We start from the raw sequence: 26,892 nt of genomic DNA, 5'->3' as shown, positions 1-26,892 counted from the left end.
GGATTCCATTGTACGTAAGAAACGCGTCGAATGATGGAATCGTAATGTTTAAATAGGGATTATGATTTATGAACACCATTGTCGCATTCCATGCAGCTATAATTCTCTTCGATTGTGTCACGTATAGATTATCAACGGTTATCGCAGAAACTTTTAGGGTTAGGGTTCCAGCTTCTGGACCAAATCTTGCTGTTTCATAAGTTGCTATGCTAAGAATAATTGAAGAGATTAGAATTGATGATACATAAATTACAAGTTTAAAAATATTGCACCATCTTGAGTTTCTAGGCATGGTGCAATAAAAAAAATGTAAAAAAATGAATTGAAAGAAACTTGAATTCTTACGAGAAGACGAGGACTTTCTAATTATTTGATGATTCAGAATATTTTGTATTATTAGTTTGTACTTTTCTAAATAATTAGGGTTTGCCATAACAATATTTTTTAATAGGAAATTTCTTTGTATGACTGTTTAAACTTACAAAGGCTTTCCATAGTATAACTATATTGTGATGTTCCAACCAAATAAAAATCGAAGGCATTGCTTTAATTTAGGATCTTTATTCTTTAACAATACACTATATTTTTTGCATGTTTATATATTTTCATTAATTGTCAACATTTATTTTCCCATAATCAACTACTGCGATCATTTAAGGAAATTGATGGCAACAACTAATTTGTAGACAAAAAATTACCTTTTGAATTAATCTAGTTAGCTTGAATTGTTGTTACTATAAAAAGAAGATAAAACCAATGGTAGATATTTTTAGTCTACCTACAATTTGAAAATATATTCTAAAAATGCTAGGTATTGTAACAACTCAATTTCTTTGTTTGTTATGCTAGGTACCCTTTGAATAAAAAAAAAACAAACAAAAAGAGGTACCCTTTATAAAGTTAGTTATATCAATGGTGAGTGAGAAAAAGATTTGAGTATATATACAATATTAGTGTCTTTTGTTTCTATTGTAATAAAAAATTCTCCTTATTGTGCAGAAAAGACTCGTTTTATCTTTCAAATCAATATTTCAACTAAAAATATATGAAAAAAGTACATCATTTACATTTATTTTCAATATTTATTTACCAAAATACTATGAATTTTTGAAAATTCAACTTTTTATTTGACAACTTAAACATTTTTAGCTTTACTTTTAGTTTCTATTTACAAAAGTATTACATTTTGAAAAAAACTAAAAATACACTACTTTATCCGGTGACCAGCTGCTTGAATTTTGGCCAAATATTGCCAAACCTGTGCCGATCAGCGGCGATCAACATGTGGTCGACAATGTACATTGTGGACTAATATGTGATTTTTGTACATTTACACGAAATTTTATTTTAATCACAACCTTAAAAAGTTGGCATTTAAAAACATGATCTTTCATTTTGTTTCAAATCTATCACCAAAATAGAACTTGGTATATTTTTTCTGATAAAAAATTACTAATCCTACATATTCTAGCCGAAAGATAATAATATTTGATGTCGATTTATAATTTGGATCTTTAATTAATGGTTTAATGAAGAACTTTGTAAAAACACACTAAAATGATAGGTTTAAAAAAAATGAAAGGTTATGGTTTTATATGACAACTTTTAAAGGTCGTAATTAAAACGAAATTTCGTGGAAATGTCGTGAATTTTTTATAGAATTAACCTTTTTTTAGGTGTATCTTAAGAGTATTTTTGCCTATTTTCAATTTTAGAATATAGTATATTTTGGTCAACAACTAGTCAACACGTGTCATGCCTTATTCAGAATCTACTTACAGAAATTAAAAAAATATCAAATTATTTCACTGATAAATGCAGTTTTCGGTCAAAACCTTTTCATCACCCCCAAATTAATTTTTAATATTAAACTACAATCATGATTCAACCACTATCAATTTTTTTAAAAATATATTTCATAAAAAAATGTAATCAAACCGTCATAAATAAAGACAGACAATAAAATAAAATATGTAAAAAATTATTATAGCTCTTAAATAATTTTATTTTTGTTGTTGAAATTTTTTAAATCATCTTTGGTTCTTAATTCACGACAAATGAATTTGATATGTTCGTCGTTGATAATTTTTAACCAATCTAACACAAAGAGATGACTACCGTCGACGGCAAAAATAAGCCATTGACGATAGCCGAGAAAAAATAAAAAATGAAAAGCGATAAACCTCAATATGATAACGGAATGACCATATTATCCCTCAAATATCCAAAACACCTCACTTGAGTTCATTCTGAAGAAAACTTGTGTGAAGCAACAGCAATGGCAGCAACAAAGATTGCCCTTTCTCTCTTGGCTCCTCATCCTTCTTCCTTCTCATCATCTCCCAAAACACCACTGCCACTGTCCCATCTTAGCCTCTGTAACAAACTTAATTCCACTTCTGTCCCTTCCCTTTTCCAAAATTTACCTCCCATCAACTTTAACCCAACAATAAAAACCAGTAGAGTGATTTTTGTTCAACGATGCTCTAGTACTGTGCAAGAACTAATACCGGCGACCGGGTCCGAAAAAACCCAAGAAGAAACTCCCCATAAGAAGAAGCTTTATGTGGTTAATTTGCCATGGTCTCTCTCTGTTGCTGATATCAAGAACTTATTTGGAGAATGTGGGACTGTAACAGATGTTGAGGTTTGTTCCCCTTCAATTATTTTGAGCTATTTGCATACTAAATTTTAATGTTTCACTTTTATAGCGATTATGATAAATTATAATAAATGTGTACAAATTTTAATGTATAATATTGGCATTATTTTAATGATGTGTTATAATATTGATCGGCTTAGTCCATTGATAACATGGTGGAGTGATTCTACCTCGTAATTTCTCCGCATAGAACATTCCAATGTTTCGCGCAATTGCAGATAAATTTTCCGATAGACCGAGTCTACCACGTCATCCTAGACGAAGCCAATTACATTGTGACACTTTTTCATTAAAATGATGGTACTTTTATGATAAATGTGTTCTAGTTATAATGGTGATATTGTAATATGTGAAGTGTTATAATGTAATTGACTTAATTTACAGATGATGTGGTGGACGAGATTTTCTCGCATTTGCATTGTGTAGCCTATAGTCGTCACCATTTTGTATAAAATGATGTCATATGATAAAAATATGTTACACAATGTCAAAAATTGAAAGATTGGATGTGCGATGCGACGTTTTAAGGAATGAGTTGAATTGCTGCAAAAGTGAAATGTTGGGAATTAATTATGCAAATAACTCTATTTTAAATTGTAGTTTTGAATGTAAATGTTGGTTTTGATGTGTGTTTTTATTATTGTGAGTTGAAATGTAGATTATAAAGCAAAGTAATGGAAGGAGTAGAGGCTTTGCATTTGTGACAATGGAATCTGCTGAGGAAGCTCAGGCTTGTGTTGAGAAATTTGATTCTCATGTGAGCTCATTATTTTCTTTTCAGTTGGTCTTTTTGTGTTGTTAAATTTGTATGTGTTTCCTGTTTTGAGTAGCAGCCAATATTTGTTTATCTGCATATGCCATATCTAATTTTTATGAAAAAACAAGCTTTTGTTTCCAAAATTTCAGGTTTTGTGTATGCTTTACTTTATCAAATTAGTAAGACAAAATTCTGTTATTTGCGATATGTATGGAGCTGATTTGCATCATTCATTCGAGACTGTCTTTTGCTTAAGCAGACTTGTCTGTTGTTCAAGAGTTTCCGCAAAATCATTTTGAGCATATAAATATACAGTTTTGATATATTCACGGTAAATAACGCAAAACTGCTAAGACCAGGCACTTTCACAAAGTGGGTGTCGCTCAAAATTGAGCCTCAAACTGACAAATAACCATGTCGTGTTTTCGCTATTCAACATTTTCCAATAGTTTATACTATATTATTGAACACCAATTGTTCATACCATATTTTACGTTTAGTTTCTTCAATTCCATAAATGCTTTGAGTTCACATTCAAATTTCTTGTTTGCTAATTTTTGCAGTTATCCAACATATTGTTTCTAGTGTTTCTACGATGCTCTTCCATTAAATTTTTAACTTTTCGTTGCAGGAAGTATCAGGTAGAATTATTAGAGTGGAATACGCAAAGAGATTGAAGAGACCTTCACCTCCACCCCCTCCGGGCACTCCTGATACCGAGACAAGGCATAAGCTTTATGTGTCTAATCTTGCTTGGAAAGTTAGATCGACTCATCTGAGAGAATTCTTTTCCACTAATTTTAGCCCGGTTTCTAGTAGGGTTGTCTTTGATGGCCCTTCAGGGCGATCCTCGGGCTATGGTTTTGTTTCATTTGCAACAAGAGAGGAAGCAGAGGCTGCGATTTCGGCTTTGGATGGGAAGGTAAGAAAAAATTAATCAAGTTGAATCTATGCATTGTTTTAGAAACTGTTGATTGCTTTCACTGGTTCATTGTGTTATGATGTTATGAAAAATTTACGTACTCATATGACTGTAATCATAGCTGAAAATGTAGCTTTACATTCTAAACTCTGATTAATACTGTCTGTTACGTTAAAACTTAAACAAGTTCGTGATGGCATTTTGTAGTTTGGATTTAATTTTTATCATGAAGAAAAAAATAACTAGCTGTGAACTTTTCCATTCTAATCTTTTGTAAATTCTATCTCTTATGTGTTTGTCTTCTAGTGTATACTAATTAGTTGGTGATAAGATTAGATATTCTTTCACCATTTTAGTTGTGTGCTCCTTGCGGAAATTGACCGATAATGCTATATATGAATCATAGATTAATAATTTTAATTATTGTATCAGTACTAGTTAATAGTTTATGCATCTTCCTGATCATTATCCACCATTGTGTGCATCTCTGCATGTATACAGTCTTTCTTGGCCAATCTTATAAATATTTTAGATTAGCAAGACATGAAATTGACCCTTCCATTATTGGTCTTGTGCTGTAGGAATTAATGGGACGACCACTTCGTCTAAAATTTAGCGATCAAAAGACCAAGGAAACTGGAAATGAAAAGCAAGAGGAAAATGTTGAAGGCCAACCCGAAGAGTAATATATAAGGCCATTTTTTGGATTTTGTAATTGATTTGCAGGTTGACGATAGCAGTATAGCATCAGCAGATATATTTATCATGGATTCATGGGCATTGTTGCGGCCGAAAGCGTTTCCCGTGTTCATCTTAATCTGTATATGTTTCTAACCTTTGCGAGTGCATTGTAGTAAAATTCAATTCTATATTTGCACTTGTTTTATATAATTGGCATATAACATTTCACAAATTCGCTTACCTGTATGTGCAAATCTTGATGCTCATTAGAATCTTTGTTGTAATTTGTATCAAACAAATCTTGTACCATAATGTATTTTAATCATAGAAATTTCATTAGTCTAGACGGAGTTAGGACTGCCCGCTCCTCCCAATTCCGCTTAATTTCATCCAGCTACATTGCTTCGGTAAGGCCGCCTCTTCTAGTTTTTGGAAGTTGTTCTCCATGCAATTTATTTTATTTTGCAGCATGATTGTAGTTCATTTCAGTAGATTTAGGTGTTAGTTACTATACCTTTTCATGAATTATATTTTGTTTGGTAATAAGAATGTCAGGTTTCCATTAAAGCCTGCTCATTCTCTTGTTATTATACATTACACTTGTGAATTGAATAAAGGGTTAATCCGGCCTTGAACTTGCTTTGATTATTGGAGAAAGAAAACGTTTGTGGGAGAAATTGAACCGCAACCTAGCAGATTTTTTTCAAACGCTTACCTCATTTGAGTTATATTTCATTGGTACGAAAATTCTAAAATAAGACAAAAAGACTATATGCTATTTATTAAGCATATTAGTGAATAATTACAAAATTTGAATCAGCCAGTTAATGAAGTAATTTAATAGACAGATAAATTTGAAAAATAATTTTAAGTCATTGAGAAATTCCAAAGAGTCGTCTATTTATAGACAAATTTATTTGTTTTAATGGAAAATTAAATAAACACTCTATGTATATAAGTAAATTAGTTATTTTTTTATTATTTTTTTATCTAAATATATAACTATTAGTAACAATATATTGTCAAAGCACCAATGATCTTTTGAGATTAAAAATAAATTTAAAAAATTAACTAATTGTTTTTTAAGATTAAAAATTATATTTTATATTGGATAATTAAAAGAAAGCAGTAAAATTGTTATATAAAGGATAATATAAATATTTTAAATTAATCATTAAAATAACAATTTTATTTATATTTTGAAACACTCAAAGTATTCTATGTATTTATTTTTATTGTATGGAAAGAGTATTAAATAAAGATAAATGTAAACTTTTTATATCTAAATTAATTTATTTCATTTTTTTTTAACAGAGATAGAGATAACAATACAAATTTATTTGTTTTAATGGAAAATTAAATAAACACTCTATGTATATAAGTAAATTAGTTATTTTTTTATTATTTTTTTATTATTTTTTTATCTAAATATATAACTATTAGTAACAATATATTGTCAAAGCACCAATGATCTTTTGAGATTAAAAATAAATTTAAAAAATTAACTAATTGTTTTTTAAGATTAAAAATTATATTTTATATTGGATAATTAAAAGAAAGCAGTAAAATTGTTATATAAAGGATAATATAAATATTTTAAATTAATCATTAAAATAACAATTTTATTTATATTTTGAAACACTCAAAGTATTATATGTATTTATTTTTATTGTATGGAAAGAGTATTAAATAAAGATAAATGTAAACTTTTTATATCTAAATTAATTTATTTCATCTTTTTTTAACAGAGATAGAGATAACAATACAAATTTATTTGTTTTAATGGAAAATTAAATAAACACTCTATGTATATAAGTAAATTAGTTATTTTTTTATTATTTTTTTTTATTTTTTTATCTAAATATATAACTATTAGTAACAATATATTGTCAAAGCACCAATGATCTTTTGAGATTAAAAATAAATTTAAAAAATTAACTAATTGTTTTTTAAGATTAAAAATTATCTTTTATATTGGATAATTAAAAGAAAGCAGTAAAATTGTTATATAAAGGATAATATAAATATTTTAAATTAATCATTAAAATAACAATTTTATTTATATTTTGAAACACTCAAATTATTATATGTATTTATTTTTATTGTATGGAAAGACTATTAAATAAAGATAAATGTAAACTTTTTATATCTAAATTAATTTATTTCATCTTTTTTTTAACAGAGATAGAGATAACAATACTACTACTACAAAGCTACAAACAAACTATATATATACTACTACTTATAAATATATACAAATTTAAACGCCAGACACACCATCAACACTGTTTACGTTGAACGTATCGCCATTACGAGTCCGCCATCATGTGGAAAACGATGCCACAGCCGCTGCTTTTGACACTTCTGATGTTGTGAGCTTTCTTCAAATGCCTTTAATAAACCTTCAAATTTTTCCTCCCTTTTGTCCACGTGAGGGATCAAACCCAAAATCCTTAAGTCTTATGCCTCACTCCTTAGCCAATTAAACTAGGAGGTCATTGGCAATTTATTTCATCTTTGTCTTGTCTACATGCCACAATTATTGGCGAGGTTTTAACTTTTAAAGAAGGTAAGATGAAAAGAAGAGAAAAGGTGGCAACACTGGCTGTCTAGGGGAGACTAAATGCTGAATCTTGGTTTTCTCACACCACTTATCAAAGTTTTTGATAAAAGGGCTCAAGCTAATGCTATACAAACTTTCATGACTGTCTTTTGGAAATTTAATACTAATTTAATCAAATTTTGAAATATAGACAATACACAAATCTACTTACTCTAGTAATTTCAGGTTACAATGACCGGCAGTCTAACGAATATAAATATGAGCTAATAAATTATAAAAAAAAACAATACCTAATAATGGATTTTTCCAAACACATATTAAAGTACAACCGGCAAGTCCAATAAAAAATTATCCAAACATAAATAATAAAAATATAAACAATATAAAATTCTAAAAACAAACAAAACAACTAATTGTCCAAAATATTAGATTATAAGTTTCTTATATCAAAATTACATTATATCAAAACTATGTAGTTTTGTTGAACCATGTAATTTCAAAATTATAAAAGATATTTATATAAGTTAATTTAAATATGAGTTAGTTAGCCAACACTAATTGAATTTCTAAACAATTTTGTTCATGGACTCTTATTCAAGGTTGTTCACGATCCTGTTCACGAGCAACTAATCGAGCTGTTTGTGACGAAAGCGAGCTTGGCTCGTTTAAATTAACGAACATAGAATCAAGCTCGAGTTTAGTTTGTTTGGAATACGAACAAACACGTGCCGAGCTCTTATCGAGTCGAACACGAGCTGCTCGCGAGCATCTCGTTTCGTATACATCCCTGGCCACGACTCAAAAATTGGCGGTTTCAATTTAAAACTGGCAATTTGTAGCATAGAATGCCTCTTGAATATTTTTAGATCAATTTAAAATCGACCAGGTCTGATTTACGGTCATAATTTCGGTTGATTTCAAAAATTAAATTATAAATAAAATAAAATAAAATTATTATTTTGATTTTTATGCAAATTGAGCAATGAAACTAATAAAAATAGGCGAAATGACTAAAAAATGTTAGAACTTTGAAGAAAATTTCACAAATGTTCAAACCTTTCAAGTTTATCAAATGTGTCCTGAAACGCATGATTTCATTTCAATAATGTCCAACTACGTGATTTTACTCATGTGACGTCTATATGGCGCTGATGTGGCAATGCCACACATAAGCGCCACATAAGTAAAACTGTATAATTGGATATAATTAAAACGAAATTATATGTTTTAGAACACATTGAATAAAATTGAAAAGTTTGGATTTTTATGAAACTTTCATTAAAAATTTGATATTTTTTAATCATTTGGCTGTAAAATATTATATATTTCAAATACCTTTATTTATTTTAAAGAAACCATAATCGATTATATATAATTTATAAACACAACTTGAATTAGAAAGAGACCAAGATAGTTACGGATCTCATTTACAAAGACATTAAGAAATCGTATTTTTTACTCTTTTATTTAAAAAATTATAATTTTATTCTAACTACAAAATATAGCTCTTTATTAAGTTACTTGATTTTTTTGTTCTTTGTCCCTCCTCTCTCACTTCCTCTTTCTTGTTAAAAAATATTTCTCTCACTAAAAGATGTTATCTTATACCTCACTATTTGATTATAATAGCACTCATTCAGTTCTGATTTAATTTTAGCAAGTTTTTTTTTAACTCATAATGATTATATTTATTTATTTTATCTCTTAATTTAGAAAATTATTCCAGTACTACTTTATGTAGTTTTTATTTTTTTCTTTCTCTATTGAAAAAAAGGTATCATTCAACTCGTAATTTGAAAGAAGAGCAACAAAGTATATTTTCATACAAAATTATGATGTCTCTTTCTACTTTCAGGATCAATTACTGAAATTTTATAACTAAAAATAAAATAAATAAAAATTTCATAACTAAAAATTTAATCACCAAATTATAAAAATACGATAATTTAAATATTTTCAGGATCAATTACCGTACGACTTGCTTCCGGAAACTTGATTTTAATCTTATCCTGAACCAATAATACAAGTATGCATTAATTTAATTGCTCTATTAGGAAGATCAGTTTTGGCATATAAATCTGAAAATTAGATTTTGCCTGTTTAAGAGATTCTTTCTTTTTTTTATCAATATCTCAACTGTATTTTAGTTGGCTATTAATAAAGGTATTGGCTGCTTTAATGAAACCAACCAACATCACACTTCCCATTACATTAGTCAACAAATACACCATCACATCTCAAAGAGAGTGATAAAGAAAAAGAAAAAAAAAAGAGAAAAAATATTGAAGAAAAAAAAAGAAATTAAAGGCTATCCTAGGCGCTTTAGTTTTAACTTCTCTACAAATTTTATCTTTTTCTCTCAAAAATTTCAATATATTCCGACGGCAGTCGAGGCTAGAGCCTATCCGAGGCTCTTTGTGGTAGCGCTCCCGGATAGGATAGATGAGTACAATATGCTTATGTGACATCTAAACATAAATGCCGAATGAGATTGTAGAACTAGATTATCTACGTCGATTTTTGAGTTTTTGAAGCGTTTACGAAAATAAAAAACGTGGTACTCGACGAGTTTCTGTGCAACATTAGTTATGGTATCAGTGGGCACTCTAAAAACATGGATTCCTTATGAGAATGGTAGAGATTGTTCTAAAGGATTTTGCAGCATTTACTGCCGACAATGGTGCTACATCTTCTACCCTCCTCCTCCTCCGGCTTTTGATGAATTCCCTGACGATAATTCAAGCGCAGTTTCGTCCCCTCTGGTGATCGCCGTTATCGGAATTTTGGTAACCGCTTTTCTTTTGGTAAGCTATTATACTGTAATTTCCAAATATTGTGGAAACAATAGTATTAATTCATCTAGATCAAGAAGAGAAAACCAAGAGCCAGTTGAAGAATTAATGGAGGAAAATCACAATCCAAATCTCCATGAGCCTTGGATAGTTACTTCAATTGGATTAGATGAAGCTTTGATCAAATCAATCACAATGTGTAAGTTTAAGAAAGAAGAGGGTTTGATCAATGGAAGTTCGGATTGTTCGGTTTGTTTAAGCGAATTTCAAGAAGATGAAAGCATTAGGCTTCTGCCTAAGTGTAGCCATGCTTTTCATGTTTATTGTATTGATACTTGGCTTACATCTCACTCTAATTGCCCTTTATGCCGCGCTAACATTGTTTTTCCTCTTCTGGCGCCATCGACGGAAAGCTTAGCTCTTAATGTAGCCGTTACGACGCAAAGTGCGCAAAATGATGAAGCAACTCGAGCAACTACAATGCCTTTTCGTGTTGTTAGCGATTTGAGAAGATTGGACGAGAGAGATACAATGGCGGAACCAGGAATTTTTCCTAGCCCGGGGTTCATTTCTATTTCACCCGTAATTCCAGCAGCGCGAGATGAAAGGTGCGATCGTCATCAATTCATAAGGCGATCATTTTCAATGGATCATACTCATACATATTCAGTTGCTGATATTTTGAGAGCTAATGAAAATGATGAAGATTGCTTATCTGGTTATCCTGCATCGGCCAATCATTCGTTAGAAGTGATTAGCAAGTCTAGATTTGGCCATAGAGGAAAAAAAGTTAGAATGAAGAGATCATTTTCAAGTGGGAGATTTTTCCTTGCTAGGCATGGAAGGGTACGTAATATCATTAGCCCTGTTTAATTAAACATAATTTTAGTTATATTTTTATTTTTTTGAAAATTTTGTTCACTTAGCATTATGCTGATTAAGAAGAAGTTGAGAGAATTTTGTTTTGATTAATGGAAGTTGATCAAATGCATCAACAATATGTTATATACAATTATAACATCAAGATGACTGATGTATGACAATCGAATGAAAAACTCGTATTTACATTAGACTTATATATCTCTTAAAAGTTGATTGTTTACACCAGATGTTCATGGAATATCGTCTCTCTTTAATCGTCCTTAAATTTCAATTTATATCCCAACCATTCCTATAGTTTTATTTAATAACTTGGTTGTCCCTGTCGTCACTCCTACACTGTTTTCGTCAATTTTAATAATGCCAACTGGAGATGGACATCTAAAATTGCAGCATCGCGTGACAAAAATTAGAACTTTAAGCGCCCATATAGGACTTCAGTTGGTAAGTCACGTCATTAAAATTGATAGAAACGGCACAACAATAACGATAGGAACTACCAAATTGTGAAATAAATGTTCAGGAACAATGGGAGCTAAGCTACTGAATAAAATTTAGAGACAGTCGGATAAAAGAGACCATAGGTCCATAGTCCAAGGACAATAAGTGTAAATATATCCCTTAAAAGCAAATAATTTTATTTAAATGCAGCAAGTTATACTTAAAGCTTCAATACGTACTAATAAAAAGCTCTAATTTATACAGTGAGAATGAGGAAATCCTTAATATTAATGCTTTTAATTTTGCAGATAATAAATGAGATTGTATAAATTATGGGAAAAATTACACAAATATTCTAAAACCGGTGATTCTTTTCAAAAATGCTAAGTGTGCTAATTATTTTCATTGAGTGCTAAGTTGACATTTACAATTAAGAGCTGAAAATGGGGATTTATTACACAAAATACATACTTAATTATAACCTTACATGTGACACACACTATTAAAAAAAAATCACACATTTCTATTACTTTCTTTCTACACTGTGTTTTACTTTCTTAATTTCTACAACTCAATTCATCAATGATTCGATTTGCAGGTTTTGTATGTAGTTTGGAATTCGAACTACTAGTTAAGCATTTGCAATTTCATAAATTTTATTTTAAAGTTTTAGGGTTTTCTGGATATCTTTAAATTGTGATTGAAATAGAACAAAATTTTGATTCCCATTTTAAAGGTTTGATTTTTATGGAATTGGGGTTTTAGGATTTTGGTGAAAATTTGTTACTGGGTTTCGTGTTATTTTAATGGGTTTTCTACAAGATTTGGTTTTAATAGATTTTAGGTTGTTATGAAGGGTAATTTTTTAGGTAGTTGTGTGAGTGATTAAAACGGTAGAGCTATGTTTGTTAATAACTTAATAACAATGATAGTAATAATAATAATGACAATTTGTTGACCATGAGCCTTGAAGCAAATAATTGCAGACGAAGAACAAAGAGAAGTAGTAGAGTGTAAATGGAAAGTGATACTAATTATTAATACAATCAGTTTATGGTTGAGGTGGAGGTGATTATCCTCTTAGTTTAACTTTAGATGGCTCTAGTGAGAATAATACTTTCAAGAAATTTGAAGAAACCGATGAGAACTAGTTTATTCAAAAGAAAAGCAGATGAGTCAGATTCATCCGGAAAAAATGATGACATAAAAGAAACTTTGCTCATAAAATGAGAAAAAATTGGAAGACTCTCTAGTGATGTGACTATTTATGTGAGATGTATCTACTAAATGTATTTTCTTAAAAAATATATTTAAATTATCTCTGAGATGTATAAAAAATGTATCTAAATTATCTTAGATATATTATCGATACATCTCTGATACATCGTGGAATAAAGATGTAGAGGAAGAGATTAGAACTTTCAAGAGTAGTAGTGATCAGGTGTTGCCAGCCAGAAGAATTGTGAAAGTTCGTTGCAACCAAACCTCATCAACCTCGTCATTCAATCCATTTGAAGGAAGTGCATAATTGGATAGAGTTTAATTCAATTTTTTTTTTAAGAATGATAGTATATTTATTTAGAAAATATGATAGCACTATGAATGAAAAAGTAATGTATTATTTATGTATTTAAAATTTATCATCTATTTATATAATTGAAGAGATGTATAATCTTTTATTTTTTATGCATTACGTGATATAGATTAGTATATATATTATTATTTGGTAACTTCTCTTATGTGTTTTTTTTATTTGTAATTTATAATTTTAACAATGTCATTAGTGAGAAGTTTCGCATACTGTTTTATTTTTTTTAAAAATGTATTTAAATTGTCTCTAAGATGTAAATAAAATGTATTTAAATTGTTTATAAAATTTAATTTTTATATGTATGTAAATTACAAATATTTTTATTATATATATATATATATATATATATATATATATATAAGAGTTATTATCTAAGAATTTATTATCTTTGCATGTTAATTTTATATTTTTTGATTAATGATATGCCATATGTACCTATCTAATAAAGGAGGTTGGCAATGTAATATTTTTGGTACCAAATCAACTTGTTATTACGCTCGAGAGGGTGTTAGAAAATATTTATAATACGACATAATGCTTCCAAAAAATATTTATAATTTACATACATATAAAAATATTTATAATTTGTATATGTATGTAAAATAAATATTTTATGTGAATATATCGTCATTATATTGTTACTTTAAATAATTATAAGATTAAGTATCAAATGTGTTTCATTAATAGTATCAGAGTGTCTTTGAGATACATATTTGATACATATCGAATACATATGTTAGACATCTCTGATACATGTCAGAAACAGCTCAAGTATATTCATTTTTAAATACTTCCTCCGTCCCAATAGAGTTGTCCACTTTGAAAAAAAAAATTGTCCCAAAACTATTGTCCACTTTCAAAAGTAACAAATTTTTACATTCAATTTTCCTATATTACCCTTATTTAAAATCCACAAATGAAAGTAAATTGCTAGTGAACCCTATATTAAATAAGGGTATGACAAGAAAAATAAAGAACATTTTACAAAAGCCATAAACAATAATTACTTTTCTTAAACTATGTGATAAAGTCAAAGTGGACAACTCTATTAGGAAAGAGGGAGTATATATCAATTCGTTAAACGTGTTTGGCATGTTTTTCAGTTGTATTTTTTAGATAAATTTTTGATACATGATTTATACATGACAAATATATCCTTAATGGTATACGCGTCATCTTGTCAATGGTGATACCTTAATGCATTCGGGATACACTTTACATACATTTCGGATACCCCAACAATACATATCAGAAACAGCTCACAAAATATTTTTATATATATATATATATATATATATATATATATATATGTGTGTGTGTGTGTGTGTGTCTTTTGTATGTATTTGTTAGATACATCTTTCATATACAATTAAAACATGATAAATATATCCTTATTAAGTATCATTAATAAATATTTTATACAATTTACAGAGTATGTGGCATATTTTTATTTTAATATATGTTATTGATACATTTCAACTACCCATAGAGAAAATATATTATACATACACCTTATAGGCATATAAATAATGAATATAAATAATATATATGTGTGTGTTTATATATTTATAATTGTTTTAAAAATAAAGAAAAATGATAATCAAATATGTTTCTGATACATTTCGGATACATAACTGATACATAACAGATACATAAATGATACATGTTTAAATATTTAACGTGTGACTGATGTATTTTTTGACACGCGCGTTAGGCGCATGTCTGAGCGCGCGTCAGGCGCATATCTGACGCGTTTCTGACGCGTTTTGACCAATTTTGACACGTTTTTGACTTTTTTCCATTCATTTTGAGTGTGCCATGTGTTGCATCCTTATTGGAAAGGTATTAGATGTAAAGTTTTAATTTTTTTAAGTGCTGATGTAATGTTTCAGCAAAGTTAGCATTTTTGTTATTTTCTTCCTCTTTTTGAATAGTTTTTCATTTACTCTAAATTATGTCATGTCAAACTTCCTCATGAGCAAATCAAGCAAAATCCTGAATAGCGACTCCAATTCGGAATCAGCAGTTCAGGATTCATATAGAAATGGAACTAGCCCCGACACAAAAATAATTATCTCCTCTCTCGTAACCAAGAGTTAAATGCAAGATTACCAATCAATAACAAGGGCTACAACACGAGAATAAAAAGATTTTCCAACTACATTTCTTAAGAAACAAACAGAAACCATCAAACTCAAAGATTGGTCAAGTTACCCTCATTTTCAAATCAATCAAATATCATTACAAGAATCCGTTCAAGAACCAACCAATGACAGAAAAGCATATAAAATATTTTAAGAAACATGTAATAAAACCATTAATTCAGATTACATATCTTGTTCTTGAGAAACCATATAGTTCAAGAATCACTCACTTTAATCAACATTTGTGAAGCAGTTTCTCTAAGGCGCCTAGTCTCTTCATTGTTAAAAGCATCAACAGTCGGTCCTGATTCTTTAGCACTCGTCCATTTTCTGTTTGATTAGAGAGAAAAAGGAAGAACGGAAAGGAAAAGAAAAAGGAAAATTCTTGTATTAAGTCTCAATAATTTCCCAGTTTCTCAGCACCAAAGAGAACAAATGCAGAGAAGGGAAAGACAATCTTTTAATCATTTTCTTATAATTTTTTACTAAAAAATTACTGCATGATACACTCAGAAGCTCAGCAACAAATTCTTAAAATTAACACATATCCATTGGGTTCAATAAGCTAAACTAGCCACATTCACACAAAAATCAGGACATGCTTATCAGACCACATGAATATCAACCACTAATGTCAAAAATCCTAAGCACATGAATTTGTTTATGAGAAAATCTTAGTATATGAACAAAGAAACATCACCTCGAATCAATTATGGAGACCTTAAAAGCAATCTCTCAAGTACATCATTGTTGAATGCACACTGTTGGGACAAAAATTCTCAATTCCAAAGAAAAGACCCACCCTTCAACCCTTCTGCTGCATATTTGAGTCTGCATTCGCTATTCAGGTAACTACCTGGAGGTAAACAGTTGATGCCAGTCCATTATAATTGTCTCACGCTTTTTCCATCTTCTTGCTCTTTTTTGCTTCACCAGCATCTCCAGTGTTAGCATTCTCAGCTTTCTTTTCACCTCCTTCAACTACCTCTCCATTAGAGCAATGGTTTTTCAAGACCATTGAGATGTCGGCCTCGGAAGCTCCAGCAAGACCAAAGCGTTCGACAGCAACATCGAGGTTTTTCTTCCAACCATCCATCCCCAATTTGCATTCAACTTGGGATCGTTCAAAAAGCATGTTACCCCAGAAGAGATGTATCTGTGATCTCATCACTGCTGCTTGTTCAGCTGCTTCTTCCGGTGATATTTCACCATTGCCTGACTCGCCTTCGCTGCTTCCCTGTTTCTTCCTTCTCCTCAACAATTCTTCCTTCTTGGCTGCAGTAGGATCTTTTAGCTCTTTAGCTCTCTGCTCTTCCAGCTTCTCCCACATCTCAGTTGCTGCTTTCATTTTCTCCTCTGCACTGTCAAAAAGTTTAAGAGTTTCTGTAGAGTCCCAGTTTGAGAGATCAATTTTCTTAGCAAGTGCAAATGACCAATGAAGTTTGGCCATTTCAAATTGCTGCTGCCCTAGTGCAAGCAGCCCCTCATAGAAGTCCGGCTTAATCAATAGTGCCTCCTCATACTTCTCCCTGGCCAAAGAATATTTCTCCTTGACCCAATCATAAGCTACTTGAAGTTGCGCCGACATAACCTCCTTTCCAGCAGACTCATCTAAGGGAATTCGTTTCCTTGCTGCACACATGTGGACATTTCCCCAATTGAAGAAAGCAAGAGCAGATACCTCCTGGAACTTTAAGGCAGCTTTGTCAAAGAGACTCTGAGCTTCTTCACTAGTCACAGTCTCCTCAAGAGCCTCGGAGCACAGCTCCATCCCAAGCTCATGCAAATCAAGATGAGCATCTGGGTCAATACCGACATGAGTTCTGAAAAGCTGAGCAAACTCAAACAACCAATCATCCATCTCTACTTCCCTGCTCTCTGGGTCTTCTGAAGCCCCTGTTTTCTCCTTTGGAGCTTCCTTCTCTGCATTGTCAATTTCATTATCAACTGATTCCAATACGGAATCCCCAAGTGAAGAATGAGAAACACTTTCATCCTCCTTGGTCCCTTCAGTGTCGAGAGGTTTCTCCTCCTCTTCCTCCAGCAAAGGAGGCTCCTGCTCTGGACTCACCTCAACAATATGCAATCTTAACATCCCAATCGCATCAGATTTATCTGTATCGGGGTCCCTAGGCAAGAGGCTGTCTGCAGAGGACTCTGCTAATCTGAGTTCAGCAGTACATGTTAAAGTCACCAAGTCTCCATCACTATCTTTATACTTGATCAAAACCGACTTAGAAGATGGAAATCGTTTGCTCACTATGTCTCTTAGCTCTTTAAATGTGCATTTCACTGGCATCTGCGATAATCTAATGTCATGATCATAAACAAGTTTCAGCGGTCTCCATTGGACTGCCACCTTGACTGGCAATGATGCAGATGAAGAAAAAGGCTGCTCTCCTTGTGTATCCTTGTTGGTAACAGTTGTGGATTTTGAAGAACCAGTTGAAGGCTTCGACACAAGTTTTGGCAGGTGAGTTTTGGTCTCAGGACCATTCTCACTAACCGAATTCGTCGGTGACTTATCAAGTTTATTACCAGCCAAAACAGCTGATGCCTCAAGTGGAGTTGACACCTTCTTCGACACAGGTCTGGCAGGTAAACAAGGCCCAAGACCAGAAATTGGTGCTCCATGAACTGCAGATGCCCCAAGCGCAGCAGGAGAAGGGCGGCTATGGAGATCCTGCTGAGCCTCCTGGCGAGAACCCAGCACAGTCCTCAATCTACCAGCAATATCCAAAGCATCCTTATGGTTGGGTTCAACACCTAACAAAAGCTGAATATCCTGCATCGCCATTTCAAGCTTACCCGTGGCCTCAAAAGCACGAGCCCTTCTAAGGAGAGCTCTGACAAAGCGAGGCTGAACCTGAAGGGCCATATTACACTCGGAAATGACAGCATCATAGTCAATAGGTTTCATTTGCATCAAACAGGCAGCTCGATTGCTATGGAAGACAGCACGATCGGGGTGGGTTTTGGGAATTAATCTAAGAGCATTATCATACTGTTCAAGAGCACCGACATAATCCTTATTTTGAAACTTTTTATTCCCATGTTCTTTGAGCTCATGAGCTTTTTTCAAAATTTTCGAAGACTTGAAATCAGCAGTACCATTAGCATTGGGGATTCTAGTCGAGTTCCGATTACTACCATTATCACCAGAATTGGGGAATACTTTTGCCATCCCATCTGTACCCAAAATTCAAGTAACCAAAAATCAAATCTTCAGTATTACAATAATTTTTTTTGGCGAAGCGCAGGATCACCGTCAAATCCCGGAATGTGGACTGCCCGCAAGTCCACATACCTGGCAATTCCGGGCTATAATAGCCAACAACAACTCCCAACCACTCCAATCATTAAAAAGGGCGTAGCCGGAGTTTAAACCCGCGACTATGACGCCCAGATGGTTGAGGCTTAGACCGCTAAACCAAATCCGTGCGGGCAATATTGCAATTATTATTATTATTAATGACTCACATAAAATTTCAAAATCTACCACTACTGTTCTAAACGATTTTCTTAGCAAGAAATTAAAAAAAATGAGGAAAAGAAAAGACCTGAATTGGTGGCAGCGGAACTAGGAGGATGTTTGACAGAGGGAAGAGGACGCCCATGCTCAATACGGCTGGCCGGAACTTCACCGGATACTGATGCTCCGCGTCCGCTAGCCGGAGAAGCCATTGAGGTGGTGGTGGTGGTGGTGGTGATGTTTAGTAAGACGGACCTAGCTATCTCAATTTATTAATAGTATTTTTTTTCTAAGGAAAAAGAAGAAGAAAGAACAAAAAAAGTCGCCTTGAAGGGTTTCAGTGACTAGCATATATAATCAAGGGATTTATTTCAAATTTAGTAGTAAGGTGTGTGAGGAAGGGTTGGTTTATTTTTGGTCTAATATTTTTTAGTTCCCACTTTATAATTCTTTTGCGTTTATACTCTAATTTTATAAAAATTCAATTGTACTCTATTTTAAATTTTTATATTTCATCTCTATTTGAAATACTAAATTAATCTCTTTTTATATGAAAAAAAACTAGAATAATCGTTCATTTTTATCTTATATTCTAATCAAGCTTTAATATTAGTAATTGTATAAAACACCTTCTTCTCTAAAAAAACTCAACTGCCAATAATTATTTAATTTATATAATTATTCAATAATTCTTTTTAAATTAAAAACATTAAAAATTAAAATTTACATAAAATAAAATTTATTCGCATTTAAAAAAAAATTCTCCCATGAAAAGAAAAAGCAGTTCGCTCTATGCTCCTTTCTTCGATCGCTCCCTTTATAGAAGGAAGAGCAAAGAAACAAAAAAATATCTTTTATAAAAATTTCAACAGTGGGTTCGAAAAATCATAGGAATACAGTGATAGATCAAATTTTTTTTTTTAAATAATTTAAACTTTTAATAAAATATCTAAAAACAATCAATTATTAAAATTTATTGGAACATTTTTAAAGTTGAAGGACTTATTTGTATTTTTTTCAAATAAGAAAAAATATGGCATAACCTTTCTATTTAGTTGTTGCTAACGTTTTTATCCTTAAACTATTTAAATCGTCAACTGTACCCTTTTTCGGGGTATAGATGAAACATGAAAACCCAAAATATATTGAATTTTTTTCTAGATCCTGGTAAAAATACAAAAAAATTATAAGGTGAGATTTTTTTTAAATAATTAGCTTTATTTTTTTGTTTTTATTTTTGTCTTTAGAAAAATTACACTATTTATTTATTTTGTAAAACATTTATCCAATATTTATTTATTTTTGTGAGCGGAACGGATCATGGGCTCGTGCAATTTTATAAATGACCTCGAATCTGGTTAGTTTTGAAATAAAAAAAAGTCGTCATCTGTCTCGGTTAGGAAATACATTCTATACCGACTATATTGACCTCACACGCTTAACGATGAAGAATCGTGCATCAGACCAAAAATCGGGTTTATTGACACCAACACCTTACTCTGGCTTGCGTTTTTATTGATTAAATCGATTTAAAAGACAATATCCAAATATCTCATTTTAACAAGTATGGCGGTGCAAATGATATAGTGCTGAAAAGTAAAAAATATAAAAGCTGAAAAATGAAAGACTACAAATGAGTATGCGAAACGCGCATATGATTCGGTATGAACTGGCGTGTGAGCATGTAGCAAATACTCCTAAACAAACATCTAATTCCGGAGATGTTGTGAATGGGTGTTAACTATGAGACGATACCTTTAAACATTCCACATTCAAACTAATTTTTTCGAGCCAAATAAATTTTTTGTGAGAGGTAAAACTCTATCTATAAATTTTTTGTGGAAGGTAAAACTCTATCTCTAGATTTAAACAAATGTATCAATGAGTACGTTTGAATTCGCAAACCTCCTAAATCAAATGAGCATCTGCGTTTTGGAATTTCAAATGCCTTTTGAGATATTAAATTTTTGAAATACTAAATTAATGAGTACGTTTGAATTCGCAAACCTCCTAAATCATTTTATAGAACCTTTTGAGATATTAAATTTTTGATAAGATTATTTATATCAAAAGTCAGAAAGCACATAATAGTTAAATGTGTTAAGTTCTTGGGTGAAATTAGTTCGTCACATAGGATTATGAACTATTCATTTAACACGTGACACGTGGCAACAATAAATATATTAACCAATCAATAAATATCATATTAATTGTTTATATTTTAATGTGATTTAATGTGAAATTTATTGATTTGTTAATACATTTATTGTTGTCACGTGTCACACGTTAAATGGATGGTTCATAATCCTATGTGACGAATTAGTTCATGCAAGTATTTCTCGTAAAATGGAGGTTTAATCATCAAAAAATACCTTGTATTTTTGGCTTTTTTTATTTGTGACTTCACCTTTTAAAATCTTCAACTTTAACGCATTTTTCAATTTTTAGTGTCAATTATAGCCATTTGTTCAAATTGGGCTGGAAAAATAATAATTAAAATATATCGTTGATATTACTTCATATTGTTGTACATTGCATTTTTGATACAAAATTCAAACATAAAGCAACAATGAAGGGTATATTTGAATTTTTTTCACTCCAATTTACAAAAAGATGAGGTATTTTTAAATGATTAAATCTTAAATGGACTCATCCCAAAAATAAATCATAATAAAATGATCATCATTCTATATATGTTTGTGATATTTTCATATTTTCACATTATCACATTATCACATATATGAATATTGTTTTATCATTATGAAGGAAAATTTCATTTAAAAAATACATAAGAAAGAAAAAGAAAACTTATACTCTATTGATGTTTGCATTTGAGCACCCTACTTCAACTCTAGGGCTTGAGAATTCCCCAAATGCCATGCAACTTTTTGATGTATTATGTCTTCTTGAATGTTTTACCTTCACATTTTCCACTAATATTATATTATATCTATCCTTCACAATTTGAGATTCATGTCCTGTCGAGTGAGATCTTGGAAATCTTTCAACTTTTTGATTTGCATCCGACTCATGAATAATGCTTTTTATCTCTTTATCCTCTTCTCTAACATCGATACGTAGCTCGTTACTTCGATGAGAATCATTCATGTCAAGAATTGGATTCTTTTCCAATGTTTCTCGAGGCAAGTCGAGATCACTGCGACAAACCGGACAAGTTTTATTAGATTTGAGCCATAGATCAATGCAATCTTCATGAAATAAATGATAACAAACTGTTAAAAGGCGAAGAAGATCGTCGTCTTTAAATTCTGCCAAGCAAATCGCGCATTCAAAGCTATATTTCGCTCGTTGAAAATCTTTGACAGTGGAATAACTAAACGTAGGGAAAATTCGTATCAATGAAGGATCTAGGCCGCGATTTTCGGTTTGTTGACCATCGGAGTTTATTATATTTCCTGATGCGCTTCGTGGGAGATTCCAATTACTAAAGACACTGTCCATGAAACATTTACAAAGGTATATTGAGAAAAATGCTACAAAGAAGAAGATTAGAAGTACGACGGTTAAAACGACGGTGAACGGAGGAGCTGAATGGTATGTTTTCCATGGAGGTGGAGGACCATTTGATGACATTTAATAAAACAATGGTTGCTCAATTTAGGTTTTAGTATGCATGAATTTGAGAAAATAATATATGATGGAAAAGAAATGAAGATTTGAAGTAGAAATATTTGATGATATAAAATGTATCGTTCTGGTATTAATTACGAAGAGAAATGAGAAATTTGTGAAGCAATTAGAATACATATTTGAGCACATAATATAGTTTTTGTTTAATTAAGGAAGATGATGTGGAAATATTGTTTATTCTATATGGTATTGAATGTGGTCATTGAGCGGGTCCTCATGAGAATGTTGAGGATGTTTGTTTTGAGTTTGATAGCTTTAGCACCATAAATTACTCTTTTTTATTTTGTAATGTCTTTTGACTCCATAATATTGTTTTTTTTTTTTTGACAAAGACTCTATAATATTGGTAGAAACTTAAAACAAAGCAATTTACATTATTAAAGGAAAAAAAAACATATATACCCTTAATATTTAGAGTAAATATCTCTTAAAGCTTTTCTAGAATTTTTCATCTCAAAACCACACCTAACCTTTTAGACCAGTTTACTTAAACTAGGAGATCAATGTTTTTCTATAAAATTCAAATCTCTATTTTAATGTGGCAATAAAATTGAAAATATTCTCATATAATCTTCCACTTCATATGCTATAATTCATTTTTCTAACATGACTTAAACTAGGGGTGTCAAAATGGGTTATTACACGATAACACAATTCGCCTAACACGTAAATTTAGCGAATCCGGATTGAGAATTAACGGTTTCGTGTCATAAACATGTCAACTCGTTTATAACACGAAATAAATGGGTCGTGTCACATGTTGACTCGCGAACCCATCTAACTCGTTTACAAATTATATTATTTATAATAATATAGAAATAAAATAGTTATACTTTTATAACATAAAAAATATAATTATTAAATTAATTAAATATAATTATTAAATTAATTAAATATAATTATATTAATTTATAAATAATTTTTTTGTATTAAATTTTTACAACTAGAGTATTAATTGATAAATTTGAGGTTAAAATTATATTTTTATAATTTAAATATTTTTATATGTTAAATGGGTCGTGTTAGTCGTGTAATTGTTTTAATCGTATGTTAATCCTGTCCTATCGTGTCATTCGTTTAAAATTCGTGTTGTGTTAGGATTGAAGACGACACGATTAGTTAAACGAGTCGTATTCCTTTTTATCCTAATTGTGTCAACAAAGTGAATCGACACGACACGTTTACGACCCGTTAACCCATTTTGACACCCCTAACTTAAACCTCACGGATAATGGCAATAGGGCATTCACAATTGGTGTAATAAAAGGTGTACTAGCACTGTATTACACCGCCATTACACATTCTCTCACAGTGAAAGAAAGTGTATGGTTGAGTGATATAAAATCGTCCCGTACTCATAAAACGCTTCTATGACACAAACAGAATGGTTCTACGACACAAATAGAACCTTTTAAATAATTATTACCGTTGCCTATAGTAATTAATAACTGAATTTGGTTTGCACCACTAGCGCAAACTAAATTCAATACATAAATTTGTTTGTGCCTACATGGCAAAACAAATGCTTAGTTGACTCAAATCTTGTCTATTCTCTTTCCTTGATCATCCTTCAATCTCAGAACATCTCTAACAATCCATCTATGGAATAGTTTTTACAGGGGAGGATCGAGAAGGGTCGGCCGACACTTATTGTCAAATTAAAAAACAAATTAAAAACATATAGAATTTTTTTATAGGGGCGACTATAACCGCCTCTACAAGTTTTAGACGGTTTTTTATATAGGGGCGGACCGCCCTTAAAAGTGCTTACTACTACACTTTTACCGATCGTTTAATTTTTTTAAATTGTCAAACGCAAAAATTTCTGACTCTCTTAAAATGGAGTTCTAATTTTGTCCCTGATTATTTGTCTGTTAATCTTTCTCTCTCCTCCTACCAATTTTTTTTCTGTAATTCAACAAATGATGATGACTATGAAACATCTCATTGTCTCTTTATCCTTTAATTTTTTTTGCTTTCTGCTATAATTAAATTCGTGTAGCAATAAGTTTATTTTTTTATAAATAGAAGTATTATAAAGGTCATAAGAAGTGGTTAAAAAGAATTTGATACAAGTAATTTAAGCAAAAACTTATCTAAACCAGATTAAAAGAATAAAGTGTCTAAAACATCGAAGAACATCAGTCTCTGAATAAGAAAACATTTGAATTTCAAAATCTTCTATACCATGTCGAGCCCGTCAATAAAGTCCTCCGATTTGAGTCCTTCATAAAATTGCGGAATTTCAATCCGCATCCCGCTCTCCCAACGCGTTGTGGAGCCTCCTCATAATACTAATCATCTTCCTCGTCTCCAAACGCAGGAAGTCCTTCATGTGGCAGATTCTGGCATCCGCTAGGTGGTTGGTTAGCTGTTTTGGTTAGTTATCAATGCACCCGTCTGCTTTGTCATCTTCTCCATCATTTGATCCAATCAGTTCGTCCATTCGCTGGTTAATTTCATCGAGTCATTGTTCGACGTAACGAATATGGTTACGTTCGTAAACGTCTTCCACACGTTGCTGATTTCTCCTCGCCGGCATGATTCACTCCTGAAACAAGGACAAGATAATTTAAGAGCTATTGATTATCAAATAACGCCATCAATTAACTTTTGAAACCTATTTATTCAATAATAAAAATGCGGTATTAAATTCGTCGATTCAAAAAATACACTGAAATTTGGAAATAACAAATACGTCTCCAAAATATCATATAAACCGATGTTCAACAACTCATAAAGTTGTTTAAATATTAAAACAAAAAAAAACCCCTAAACTGGGCGTAAACCAAACTAAACCAAAAAGTCTCAAAAACTGCTGTAATCACAAAAACGCCGATTTAAAGGCCCAAATGATGAAATTCGGCCCGAAATCGACGTAGGCCATGAGAAACGCTCATGTATATTGATCGCTGGCATGTTTCCAATAAATTTAGGCTCAGGAACCGTCCAAATTTCACACCTCCAACTTCGGCAGAATTACAAAACTGCCACTACGCCACTTTACGCTCTCTTTTCTCCATGAACTCATAAACCGTTTCTGCAACCGCATCAAGCATCCATGTTTCACTGAGGGTGGTTTTTAGGTAATTAATTCCAAGGATATCAAAGCTATCGTTTTTTATTTTGATTGCTGATTTTTTATTTTGATTACCAAATTTTCATTTTATTTTCAACAGAAGGTTTTTCGTCCAAAAATTCTTAGATGGCTGTCGAATTTATTTATTTTTAATACCAAAACTCTAGCCATATATGCATTATTTGACCTAAAGATTCCTCTCCAAAATCAAAATTATGCGATGGTAAAACTAGTAAAAATCAGTTGACACGTATCAAAATTCGGCTGCCACGTATGTGTTTTAGCTTAAAAGAATTCATTTGAAAAAAAATTAAAGTATAATAACTAAAAAAGAAAAGAAAAATTTAGTCTAACAAAATAAAAAAATGATAGTTTTAGTATCCTTAAACCCGTGGTTTTTCAATAGTCCTTCGCGGAGCTTCCCTGGGATATTATTTTCCCTCACGAGGTGACTTTTATTAAATTATTAATCCAGGGGCTCTTTTTATATGAATAATGATTAATATATAGTGGAGTTCGCTCGTACTAAATACGGATGTTAAATTAGTACGAGGTTCAATCAGATGATAATAAGTTAATCAGGAGAACTTTTATTAGAATATCCTTAAAAAAAAGATTAATTTATGAACACTTGATTAGAGACAAGTGTTATTTTATTGTATGGAAAAAGAAACCAAAACAAACAAAATTGACATTTACAAATACTTTCGGAGCTTCCAAATGGAACATGTTAGTGAACATGGTATATAAAAATGAACAAGCCAAACCCATTCTACTTTCCTCGTAATTTACTTGATGTCAATTCTTGAACAAATCGTTACGTTTGCCAAATCGGAAATTTCTTGTATGGCAAGTAACTAGTTAAAAATACATGAATAGCAATAAACTTTTTATCTTATATTTCATTTTCATAACTAAAATGTTACTTTTGTGTCGAAGTAAGTAACACCACAAACTTAATTTATATTTTTGAAGATGTTACCTCATCAACTTCCATATTAATATGATGAGTCAATGAGCTATATTCATAAACTAGCGTTAGGCCCATGCGTTGCATGATATTTATTTAAATATTTTATTTTAATATTTCTTTGTGAAAAGTTTTCTTATTAGGCTCAAATCTGCCTTATCATCTACATCATCCTCAACCACAATATTTTAAATAAAATTATAATTGTAAGATAAAAAAAATAATTAGAGCTCTTTTTTTGCATTTTTTTTTTCAATTTCTCAAACTTAACTATTAAATTTTTCCTTT

The 26,892-nt window shown here is 31.1% G+C and overlaps 4 protein-coding genes across 6 annotated transcripts; 2 read left to right on the top strand and 2 right to left on the bottom strand.

Moving 5' to 3' along the window:
• Positions 1-2,228: 2,228 nt before the first annotated feature.
• Positions 2,229-5,366, top strand: LOC126683203 (28 kDa ribonucleoprotein, chloroplastic). 2 transcript variants are annotated; one of them, XM_050379047.2, is made up of 4 exons: positions 2,232-2,647; positions 3,321-3,419; positions 4,051-4,341; positions 4,923-5,366. In XM_050379047.2, exons 1-4 carry the CDS (start codon positions 2,279-2,281, stop codon positions 5,025-5,027), a joined length of 864 nt encoding a protein of 287 aa, XP_050235004.1. In that variant the 5' UTR covers positions 2,232-2,278; the 3' UTR covers positions 5,028-5,366. The 2 variants fall into 2 exon arrangements, with proteins under 2 accessions (XP_050235005.1, XP_050235004.1); XM_050379048.2 differs by lacking the exon at positions 3,321-3,419 and having other exon boundaries at positions 2,229-2,647.
• Positions 5,367-9,821: 4,455 nt separating this feature from the next.
• LOC126680236 (putative RING-H2 finger protein ATL53) lies at positions 9,822-11,447 on the top strand. Its single transcript, XM_050375317.2, has one exon. It carries the CDS (start codon positions 10,174-10,176, stop codon positions 11,248-11,250), a length of 1,077 nt encoding a protein of 358 aa, XP_050231274.1. The 5' UTR covers positions 9,822-10,173; the 3' UTR covers positions 11,251-11,447.
• A 4,042-nt stretch (positions 11,448-15,489) lies between these two features.
• Positions 15,490-19,273, bottom strand: LOC126681098 (protein CLMP1). 2 transcript variants are annotated; one of them, XR_007641326.2, is made up of 3 exons: positions 18,993-19,273; positions 16,133-18,621; positions 15,490-15,762 (listed from the first exon to the last, which is right to left on the bottom strand). XR_007641326.2 is itself a non-coding variant. In XM_050376479.2 (2 exons), the coding sequence occupies exons 1-2, from the start codon at positions 19,114-19,116 to the stop codon at positions 16,328-16,330; spliced, it is 2,418 nt and encodes an 805-aa protein (XP_050232436.1). In that variant the 5' UTR covers positions 19,117-19,273; the 3' UTR covers positions 15,950-16,327. The 2 variants fall into 2 exon arrangements, 1 of the variants encoding a protein (XP_050232436.1); XM_050376479.2 differs by lacking the exon at positions 15,490-15,762 and having other exon boundaries at positions 15,950-18,621.
• A 2,373-nt stretch (positions 19,274-21,646) lies between these two features.
• LOC126683084 (RING-H2 finger protein ATL29-like) lies at positions 21,647-22,642 on the bottom strand. The gene has a single exon (XM_050378913.2). The coding sequence runs from the start codon at positions 22,496-22,498 to the stop codon at positions 21,713-21,715; it is 786 nt and encodes a 261-aa protein (XP_050234870.1). The 5' UTR covers positions 22,499-22,642; the 3' UTR covers positions 21,647-21,712.
• Positions 22,643-26,892: the final 4,250 nt, after the last annotated feature.

Source organism: Mercurialis annua, linkage group LG5 (genome assembly GCF_937616625.2).
Source record: "Mercurialis annua linkage group LG5, ddMerAnnu1.2, whole genome shotgun sequence".
Taxonomy (NCBI): Eukaryota; Viridiplantae; Streptophyta; class Magnoliopsida; order Malpighiales; family Euphorbiaceae; genus Mercurialis; species Mercurialis annua.
Note: the sequence above shows the minus strand (reverse complement) of the source record. Positions and strands in the feature narration are given on the sequence as shown.

What these genes read in the sequence shown, in the direction of transcription:
- LOC126683203 (XM_050379047.2), top strand. Translation starts at nt 2,279, where the DNA reads ATGGCAGCAACAAAGATTGCCCTTTCTCTCTTGGCTCCTCATCCTTCT. An exon ending in GGACTGTAACAGATGTTGAG is followed by an intron (nt 2,648 to 3,320) that starts GTTTGTTCCCCT and finishes GTTGAAATGTAG; the next exon opens with ATTATAAAGCAAAGTAATGG. An exon ending in TTTCGGCTTTGGATGGGAAG is followed by an intron (nt 4,342 to 4,922) that starts GTAAGAAAAAAT and finishes CTTGTGCTGTAG; the next exon opens with GAATTAATGGGACGACCACT.
- LOC126680236 (XM_050375317.2), top strand. Translation starts at nt 10,174, where the DNA reads ATGGTATCAGTGGGCACTCTAAAAACATGGATTCCTTATGAGAATGGT.
- LOC126681098 (XM_050376479.2), bottom strand. Translation starts at nt 19,116, where the DNA reads ATGGCTTCTCCGGCTAGCGGACGCGGAGCATCAGTATCCGGTGAAGTT. An exon ending in TTCCGCTGCCACCAATTCAG is followed by an intron (nt 18,622 to 18,992) that starts GTCTTTTCTTTT and finishes TTTTGGGTACAG; the next exon opens with ATGGGATGGCAAAAGTATTC.
- LOC126683084 (XM_050378913.2), bottom strand. Translation starts at nt 22,498, where the DNA reads ATGTCATCAAATGGTCCTCCACCTCCATGGAAAACATACCATTCAGCT.